Below are 11,332 nucleotides of genomic sequence, written 5' to 3' on the forward strand. Positions count from 1 at the left end.
AGTGTGTACATGTACTTATAGTATAGCCCATCAAGCAATCTGATTTCCGGTATCGGAAATCTTGACTCAGATATTTAATTTAAAACGCAATATAAACACTACCATCCTTGGATACTGTACTGGATAACAAATATGTCGAGGGACAATGGAACGTAAATAGAAAATTAGTTTTCCAGCTTGATAACAAGTATGCTGGAAACAAAGAGATCATAAGTATTACGAATAAATATACATGTACATGTAATAGCTATCTATCTCTGACACTTTATGGTTGAAAAATAAACTTTTTCCTGCAAATGGTATATTCCTCGAGCACTTGCAGTCCACCAGCAGCGGTATTGACTAAGTGAAAGAAAAAGAAAACAGCTCTTCATGAACTTAATGCTTAAACGCTAAAAGACCAACATGTTTATATAACAAAGGATGCATAAATATTTTATTACTTATGGATCATTATTGAAGTCATTTGAAGTTTCGAAATATTTTCTAACTTTGTAGATCATTTATACCGTTTTTACTTTCTATTTATTCATAGTATTTTTCATGATAATTTTGATAGAAATTTTAAATTTGGTAAACTTAGCCTATTAAAATTTGTTTAAAATGATAAAAAATGATGAAAATAGCTAAAATTGGTCAAAACTCTGAATTTGAAAGCAATTAGACTATATTTGAAAAGAGGGGCGAAAGATACCAGAGGGACAGTCAAACTCATAGATCGAAAATAAACTGATAACGCCATGACTTAAAAACGACAAAGATAAACAAACAAATAATAGAACACAATACACCTTAGAAAATTAAAGACTAAGCTACACGTGATGAAGAGTCGTAGAATGTAATCAGATCTCGACATTCGGATCATATTTTTGTCTGGACTATCTATCGATAAGGGCTTCGACATTTCAGTCTATGTTCTACTATAAAACTTGTTCGGACAGGTTAATTGATAAGCCGCAATATAATAATAACAAACCAGTCAAACATATTTGTATTGGTTACTGTATCATAATTTCCTTGTATACATACAGAAAAGATACTTACTTGGCCCTATCATTACTTCCTTATAGTGCATTTAAATTAATTTCTATTTTAAACTTTGTACACAATAAGTACTTTACTTTCTATTATCATCTGTTAAGCGACTCATGACCGGAAAGACAAAATATTTATAGAAATTCGTGTTTACAGAAAATTGCGTCCTTGTTCCCCGCTATTATATAAGATCATACTAGTTATATATTTCCCTCCTTTAAGATCCATGATGACTGAGCTCAACATGTCTGTCGCACTATTCTTCGCATTGCTTTGCGGACTGAATGGTAAGTTTTTTTATTTAAAAATTATCTCTGATTATGTGCTAACGTGTTTTATTTTTATCGTTTTTCATTTTTTTCTCAAAAATTGTAATGAAAATGATTTTTCAAAATAGAATGAACAATTAATCATAGTTTTTCTTTGTTCTTGAAAGTGTTGAAAAAAATAATAATGCTGCGAAATAGTTCATGTATATATGTAGTAAACTCAATATTGACAAATTTGTATGCATTATCTTACAGTTTGTTGCGGACTGAAGGAAATTGTGGAATCCTATAAAGTGGAATTTGAACAACGTGAAGTAGATGGTTTGTACAAAATAGAAAACAATCTGCAACAAAAACATACTTAGTCTTTGTTTTGAAAAATGTTGAAAATTAAATTGGCTACCATGCCAAATGGTCGCCCTATTTTATACGAACTTTTCTTTGTTTTGACCATCGTTGTTATAATGAAATCTCTGTCAGATGTAGAAATTAGACAGTTTAGACTTTCTGTCTGTCCGTCCGTCCGTTCGGTAGTCCTTGTTTAAGTTTTGGTGTAAGGTAATTAACCAAGAAGTTTACATCAAAATGAAACTTATGGACACAGTCATGTTCATTTTAAAAGAATCGTCAATGTACGGTTTTGTCCCGGATTTCTTTGATCAGCTTCCCGTTTTGGTTTTATATATGTCAACAATTCTGTTTAAGATAGTTTACAAAAAATACATTAAATGTATGTCCCCGTTTACACTGACAAAAAAGATCGATCTTTACTAAGATCGATCTTTTAATGACCGATCTTTGGTCCAGTGTAAACCGGTAAGATCGATCTTCAATCGAACTTATAAAGTCTACCTCTAGAGGTGGTTTTAAAAGACCGATCTTATTTGAATCGATCTTTTTTTTGGTGAAAACGATTAGATCGACCGCGATCGATTTTTTTTCAGGTGTTTGTTATATTTAGATAGGAAAATAATGGTCAGACCGGTTCTTTTTATGTTCTAGTGAAAACGCACTGGATTAAAATAAGATCTATCTCGATCGATCTTGCTTGTGCAATGTAATAAAATTAACGGTACCAATTTTCTTGCACCAGATGCGCATTTCGACAGTACCTGTCTCTTCAGTGATGCTCATGGCCAAAATATTTGAAATCCAAAGCTTATATAAAAGATGAAGAGCTATAATCCAAAAGGTAAACGCGAACTCACGGGTAGTAAGGTCGTCATATCGATGGGCGTTTAGTACAGCGAGTTTGTCATAGTTTGGTTAAGTTAGACATGGTTGTGTTAAGAGTTTTTATTGACAATCACTGACCCAATATAAACATTCGGATTTTTCGCTAAATGAACCTCTGAATATAAGTTCAAGCTGGTAAGTATCTTTTTTTATTGCTAATATGTTAGTACATTACCGTTTTTTACCATATAGTTATAATTTGACACAGAATACAGCTTGCGTATGTCAAAATGTATAAGTTGTTGTTCGTTGCTAATGCATAAAGTACAGTTATTTTTTTACTGTCTGTTAGATCCTGTATTTCGTTATGGTATAAATCTGCCATCAATTATTCCTAAAAAAGCCTACATTGGCACACATTTTAAGATTACAGAAAATTCGGTGTCATGGTTTGGTTCACTAGTGTCATGGCTTGGTTCACTAGTGTCATGGTTAAGTTCATGTTCGACATGGTTCAGTTATGTGATTCGTGTCGTGAATGATGGAAGTGTAACGATTAAAATAAACATACATTATGTACAAGTATCAAAATACTGTTAAACAATATCTTCGCTGATACAATGTAATTGTTTTCGTGTTTAACACATTCTATCATATATTGAGTCGATATAGTGTCGCTACTTTCTATGTTATTGTTATGTACCCAGACGAGTAGATCTGAGTTTTTTTTTTTTTTTTTACATATCAAAGATTATCTCTTACTCAAAAATAAATAAACCTATAAGAAAATAAGTCATCCACAGTAAAACTAAGATTTTATCATTATAATTATTATAATCATAGAACAAGCATATATAAAGAGTTCACTAGAGTAATATCTAATAAATGAATTTCAATAATAGCAATTTTGTTTTAAAGTTGGCGTATTCTGAATACACTATGACCTAAGAAAGCACATAGTAATATACAATAAGTAAATACAGTATGATTTTCAATGAAACAACTATCCACCGTAGAACAAATGACGCAAATGTTAGGTCTCCGTACGGACAGTCGCACGACGGTTGAAAGATACTTCTACGACAGCCACAAGACAGTGACACGACAAAAAATCGTAGAGCAAAAAAGGTGCATGTCCAATTTTCGTCCCACGACACACGACAGCGCCACGATATTGTCGTACGACGACCACAGATGACCTGCGATTTGACCAAATTTCATGTCGTGGCGCTGCATAGATGTGTCGTGGGTTCGTTGTGACCAGGGCTAATAAAAAGACATAATGGACCTTTTTTCTAATTCGAACATGTCATCTTCCACACTTTGTTATCAATTTTCATATTAATTTCACTTACAATTTACTACATGAATAGGTTTAAACTGATATTTGAAGACATTATGGTGTCCTCTCGATATGGTTTGTTTAATTTAATAGTTGAGTTATTGTATCATGAACGGTACCATTTCTAAGTAGGTGGACTCTGCCGGGTATAATTATCGTGAGAAATGATAGTAATGTCTACTTAGAGTTGCAAAACGTAACAGTTCAGCATCGGTAACACCTTAATGCCCGCGTCACACTGTCCCGATTTTTACGCCGATGGCAACACGATTATGGAAATTTTCAAAATCGGGACTGATCGTTTTTAGATCGGGCTATTCGTAGTGCCATCTTTAACCATCGTAGAACCATTGGCCACTTTTTCTTGCCTTCGGGAACAATTTCGGGAAGGGTTCTAAATTTTTTAACTTGTTAAAAAATCCCCGAAGGTGCATCCGATGTTGAGGGTTCGTATTGAGTTCGTATCACCATCCTCACCATCGTAATGTCACCGGGAATGCATCTTTGAACATCGTATTGCAGTCGTGTTTCCATCGTTTCCATCGGGCAGTTTTGACATTACGATGTCTACACGAATGAATCACGAAGATACCCGAAGGTCTTACGATGGCAACACGACTTCGTGAAGACCTCGTAATCCCGTCGTGTTGCCATCGAATAAAAGTACGAAGGCAACAAGATGGAACTGCGACGGCAATAAATCCAGCTAAATGTAAGTTAATGTTCGCGCTAAAATACATTTAAAGTGCCATGCGCGATATGCACTGGTCAGTCTAATACGACAGTTAAGAAAGACGTTCACAAAACATGGAGCTCATATCATATGATTCTATGAGAACAAGAAAGGCGACAGCGTTGTTTTTATTAATTCAAATGCTTTTACAAGTATAATATTATTTTTTTGTCAATTTTTCATATCAAGTATCATAATAAAAATCATAAAGTTAACGCGCCTCGTACACCAACACTGCAGGTACACGTATATAGGGACACCAACTTTTTCTTCATTATTCTGATTTTTTATGTATCGTCTGAGTTGTTGTCACACAAATGTTTACTCCATAACCATTTTGTTTTCTATATGTCATATTTTGCCGCATTTGTTGCTTTCCCTACATCCTTCCTTTTGTCTATATTATTATGATATTCTCTTGGAAAGAGCTCCTTTTGAATAAAAGGGTTCAACGAACCAATTACCTTACCTTTAAGAAAGATCAGTAAACATGGGCATAATTATGGGTGATTATTCAGACTAGTGCACACATTTTACAGTTCAAACAAGGCAATGCCGAGCGTGGCATCCCCTCGTATGTAACATATTGGGGACAAATATGGACACTATATTTGTATATTACACATGCAGAAAATGATAAATTGAATATGCATATTTGATACATAAACTATTTTTTTTTAGAAATCAACCAAAACATTCAGTAACTGGGAATACCTTTAATATTGTCTTTAGAACCAGCAGGTAAAAAAATGAGCAACCAATGTCCTGTGTATTATGCTATTTCAAGTAGAAAAAACAAGTCCATCTGCATGACCTTGACCTTTGGCCTTGAACGTAAAAAATGTCAGATCATTACAAGGAGGAACACTATACCAAATGTGGTTAAAATCTTTTAAAACATATTAGTTTTTTAAACATCGTATGACCATCGCGCCATCATCGTAATCCATCGTGTAGCCTTCGTAATCCATCGTGTAGCCTTCGTGATCCATCTTGTAGGCTTCGGCTGAGATATGAAGCTTAAATACCCGTCTTCGGTTATTCTTCGTATGTCCATCTTTTGCTATCGTATATAATTTCGGCACCATCGTATAGACTTCGTTATTCATCGTACTTGCTTCGGTCACTTTTTGGTATTTTAACGAGATCGGGACCAACTTCGTAGGAACTTGCAATTTTCGCATTCGGGTGTCCATCGTATATAAAAATCGGGACAGTGTGACGCGGGCATAACGGATAGCTTGAACGGATCGATGACAAACGGATAGTTTTTTTTCAATCCGTTCATGTCCGTTAGACGTCAGTCCATATCTAGTTCATGTCCGCTTAGCGTCAGTTTTATCTGTCGACGTCCGTTCTGTCCGGTGGGAAATTTTAAGCATGTTCAAAACTTTGAACGGACACCCAACGAATGAAATGTCCGTTGAACGTCCGGTAGACGTCCGTTTTGTACTGCACTCGTCCTTTTCGTTTCCGTTTTGTATACGTTACTTGTCCGTTATAGATTCGTTGGAGGTCCGGTAGACCAACGCACTTCTAAAAACGGATGGGAAACGGACGTGAACGGAATACCTACCAATTATTGAAAGGTCAGATTTTTTGAGTGTCATGAATGTCTATTACTCATGATTGGATTTTGGAGTAAGAACGTGTCTTCACTGTCGAGCATCTCTTAATCAGGTCCGACTGAACTGAAATGTTTCAAATATAAACCTACTAGTTGTTGACAGGATAAGAAAGATAAGACAAAGGAGGTGGGTAACATCATTGCTAAGTCATGAAAGATATGTGTATTATTATTATCGCTCACTTTAATTTTCCGCTTACTAGTATCTTGTTCATCCTTTTTATCCGGAACGTTTTCGTTAGGTGTCCGTTTTGTCCGTTTGGAGGTACATTTGACGTCCGTTATGTCCGGTACGTTTCCGTTTCTCGTACGTTGCATATCCTGTAAGTGTCCGTTCTAGGCATTCGTTACCCGTCCCTTTTATTTGGTCAGTATACCAACGGACACCGAACAGATACACATTTTGTCAACGGAAAACTTTTTTCATCAGTTCGGCATCCGTTAGAGCTATCCTGTAGGTGTGACCGCGGCTTTAGATAGTAAAATAATAATCTTTCGGTAGTTATTTTCCAATCAGTCCAAAAAAATGTTGATATCAACCTATGATTCAACTTTCATAAAATTTGGGTATGAATTGTACATATGAGAGCGCCTAAAATGCAGTTCTAAATATAATTTTATTTCTAAAAGACACCGCTCTATGAAAATTAATTGATTGGCACTAATTTTTGAATTCGTCCAAGACATTGCTTATATAAACCTATGATGCAAGTTCCATAAAATTCTGGCAAGAATTGTACATTTAAAAGTGCTAACAATGCAATTTTAAAGAAAACTATTATAAAAAAAAAAGCTATATGACATGAGTTTCATAAAAAAATCCGACAAAAATTGTAAACGTGAGACCGGACGGATGAACGTACAGACGGACGGACAAAAATATAAAGGCCAAATATTTCCATTGACCCTGCAATGCGTTACGCGGGGTAAAAAAAATATAAATGTACGATTTGCCCGGCCTTTTTGCCTCTTTAGTCAATTAATAAATTGTGTTACTTTAATTTTTCACAATCGTATTCAAACAAACTATCAATATTAAGGTGCCACAAAGATGTATTAATTTTGATCTAAACCATGACAAATGTAACCAAAATCATGACGAATTTCTAGACTCTTAACCTAACCATGTCAATCGCTTAACCAAACCATACCAATTTGGATATTTTGGTTATCCTGGTTATATTTCTCAAAAACAACAATATCAATTTAGATAGTTTGACTTACAATATAGATTCAAACATTTAATTTGCTTTTTATTTGCTCATTTGTGAAGGTCTGAGGCAATTGTTTTGGGAAGTTACATAACTTATCCATGACCAACTTAATCAAATTATGACAAAATCACTGTACTAAACGCTCCTCGATATGACGACCTTACTACCCGTCGAACAGGTCTTTTTAAGATCGATTCAAATAAAGATCGATTCAAATTCGTTGCCCGTGTAAACGGGGTCTAATATTATGTTTCATTATTATAGTTATTTTGATTGGCTAACAGCAATCTCGTATCCTTATTCATTTCAAAATGAATTGTACGAATTGTAACATACATGACGAAGCATGGTGTGGAAAGGACATACATTTTTTTAATGTGCTATTTTTATTTAATTTTTTATATACTTATATCTTCAGTATGTAATTCAATTAAATTTGATTCTATCTGAATTGAGTCGGTGGCTGCGTGTAGGTCTTCTCAAATTTAACAAATGTGTTGAGTTTTTTATACAATACCTGACGATGTAAACAAGTTAGACAACACAAGCAAGAGGTAAACTTTAAATTTATTCAGCTGCACACTCATTCTAACGGATGCACACGACTAACAAACAGTTGAATTCAGTAATAAAAAATAGATATTAAAAGGCCGTTTGTTTCCCGTTTTCATAATTTCATTGATTATGTTATTTTCATTTTATTGTAATTCTGTGAAATAAATAAATGTGTACACAAAAAATGAAGAAACTTATGCAGGTAAAACGCACACTATATATCTTTTATCTTTTACTATTTGTAAAATTGTCAACATGTATTTAGGAAAAATTAATTGCATTTTAAAACAGTTGGATATTTGATTATTTCAGTGGAATCTGAAGGACCTGTTTCTGGTGATTTAAATGAATCTAATGGACTTGTCTCTGATAAATGCATGAGATGTATCTGCATGGTAAGATTTTCTGATTAAATGGAATAGTTAAATAATTGTCTTAAAACTGAAAATAATGTAGGCACATTCGTATACCCACTAACGACTGAATGAAAGGACATAATTTATTTATCGGTCTGTGTCGGTTCGTCCATCCCGTATCAAGGTACGGTAGTTTTGAATTTCATGACTTTGAGGTTGCATCAATTAAAAACATATAACCTACTTTTATTAAAATTTCCTTTTACAAAAACACTTCAACACGGAACTATGATAGAGAAGCATAGAATGGTGTTCTATGAAATTAACATTTCAGTCAGAGACCCATTAATAATAATTGTAGAAAACATAATTTGTCAGTCAATTATTATTAAATACTCTCTAATTAACTTTTCTTTGTATTCTTGTTATATATTCCCCCTATTCATCTATTCAATGTTTAAACCCCTCCTTTAACCTTGTATGCATGTTGTTATTACAAATAGTTTTTTTTTCATGTTAAAAGCTTTATGTAATTTCCCATTCAGGTAGAGTCTCATTGCAACAACAATATAGGATGCCGAATGGATGTTGGTTCTTTGTCATGTGGACCCTTCCAAATTAAAAAGGCATATTGGATCGACTGTGGACAACCAAAAGGAGGTAACATTTACAAGAAAAGAAATCCACATGTATTTACCACCTCCACTAAGATATGTAGATCAATTGATCTCTACGATTTTATTTCCTACTACGGTATATGTGTTTGAACCTCTTTCCTGCAAAATGCAAATTTCACGACGTTCAGTCGGTCTATTTGTAAAATGTAGTTTGTATTTATAGGAAAATTTGATTATCGCAAGTCGATAATATTAAAACTTTTCGTCGTGTAAAGGGGAAAGTATGATAAGGCCATTTTATTGACCCCCTGAATTCGAAAATCAAAACGTATTATGATTCTACCAAATATTATCTTTCAGACTTTCAAGAGTCTGTCTGTTTGACATCAGTAATTGATTTTTGAATTTTTGTTTTCCGTTTTGACATTGGGGCTTCAAACTTCTTGTGGAACAAGCAATCGCTACTTATTTTGTTGTTGGTTTGTAATCTCATCAACATATGCATAAAAATATCTGTTTAATGACTCCAGTTGGGCAAATAGGATGCATATGAAGCGGAATAGATACAAATCACTTACAACAGATCAACTGAAAACACTTTAGAAATGAAACTAAAAGAAGGGATGAAGAACATCACTTAAAGCAATGAATAATAGTTGTCCATGTTTAAATTTTTGTAAGATTCGATCATTTTATAATAACATAATGATAACAATAATTGGTTAATTCATTTCAGACTACAAGGCATGCGCCAACGACTATGCATGTGCCTATAACTGTATTCAGACTTATATGGCGAGGTACATTGGTCACAGTGGATGTCCAAAGAATTGTGAAAGCTATGCTCGAATCCACAATGGCGGTCCAAGAGGATGTACAAACCCTAACACCATTGGATACTGGTACAAAATTAAACAGCAGGGCTGCACGATATATAGTTAAAGCCTCTGGACATATAGATTACATGTACATGTTTAAACATAACGCAAAATGATTTTTAAACAATTAAAAGACTTGAATTAAGAGTTTCAATTTAATTATCCACATTTCATATCACCGAATTTTTACTTTGTAGCATAGTATACCCTATGTTGATATTAGTTATTATTTGCTTTGGACAAAACTACGGCTGTAGCTAGTAGAGCAAGATTTATGTTAACTGCTGCTCAATCCCGAGTATTCTGTTTATTGTGGAATTGTTTGCCCTTTCGTCATCTTCCATTTTGGCCATGGTTGTCTGTTTTGCTACTATTTATCTTATTTAATTGCTCTCTTTGTATCGTCTACCTTTTTTGGTAACAGTTCAGCCAAATCGTTCTGATCAACTTTGCCGAAGGACTTTGCAAACTTGTTCGCTTGGTAAAACACATGAAAACGTATTATATAGCCTCTGTAGTAGCGAGTATATTTTGACTTTTCTTTCTAGTTATAAACAATGCACCGACGTTTTCTTTCTTTATCGTCATCCTCTTAGTAGCTGTATTGTGTAAGTTGTTTTGTTGTGGGATTCACTTTTACGACATACGGTCTTTACAGTCCTAGGGAGAGTTATGTTTGTATTTAAAACTGAGTTAATCCTATCAAGTGTTCTGCCTGCACAAAATTCGGTTATTTAAACCAGTAGGACTTTGAACGTTGTTGTTGTCTTTTTGTACGTCAATTTTTTTTTCGTGTGCTGGAACTTTCTGTGGCCTTTGTTGAAAAAATATTTTTTTGTAAGGAATTATTCACTTTAAAAGGTATATTTTAGTTCCTGATGAAGGTTTGTCATTTCACACTCAATTGTTTATATCGAATGCATAAAGTAAACTTTACCAAAAAAAAAAGAATGAAATTTAAAATGTCCATTCACTGTGTTCTTACATTGCCAAGCCGTTAGGGAATGGCCAACCTCTTATCTTTGTTCTTGTTTGATTTTTTGAATTGATCGACAAATATAATTGAAATAAATAAGACTAAGTGTTAAAAATAACCCACACCAATGTTCTTCAGCAAAAACCAGAAGACACTATATAATCATAAGCGAATACTTCAAGTTGGGTTACACATTTAAGAATTATTAGATACATTTTTGGAAGTAAACATCGGCGATACGACATACTACAAAAATAGATAATTTTGTTGTCAAGAAATAACAGAAACTACCAAAGTTATTAATCATCAACTAATAAGCAACCTTGTTTTGACCAATTTCCCGACTTTGCATTTATTTTCCCTTTATTGAGGTTTTAACAAATGAGGCTAACTTCATGTTCATTAAATAGGTTTAAAATCTGCCATATGATTGTGATTACTGTCAATTTTCATATCGTTTTGTATGGGGCCTTTTCTGTAAGGAATTTGTTTTGGTTTTTCCCTTTCTTATTTCTTATTGTTTGTGACTTTTCTATAATCATGGTTACTTTTAA

General features: G+C 33.8%; 1 protein-coding gene across 1 annotated transcript; it reads left to right on the forward strand.

Moving 5' to 3' along the window:
- Nucleotides 1–1,166: 1,166 nt before the first annotated feature.
- On the forward strand, nucleotides 1,167–9,943 carry LOC143064092 (lysozyme-like). Its single transcript, XM_076236646.1, has 5 exons — nucleotides 1,167–1,322; nucleotides 1,560–1,625; nucleotides 8,264–8,346; nucleotides 8,853–8,967; nucleotides 9,661–9,943. The coding sequence occupies exons 1-5, from the start codon at nucleotides 1,262–1,264 to the stop codon at nucleotides 9,864–9,866; spliced, it is 531 nt and encodes a 176-aa protein (XP_076092761.1). The 5' UTR covers nucleotides 1,167–1,261; the 3' UTR covers nucleotides 9,867–9,943.
- Nucleotides 9,944–11,332: the final 1,389 nt, after the last annotated feature.

Source organism: Mytilus galloprovincialis, chromosome 2 (assembly GCF_965363235.1).
Source record: "Mytilus galloprovincialis chromosome 2, xbMytGall1.hap1.1, whole genome shotgun sequence".
In the NCBI taxonomy this organism is placed as follows: Eukaryota; Metazoa; Mollusca; class Bivalvia; order Mytilida; family Mytilidae; genus Mytilus; species Mytilus galloprovincialis.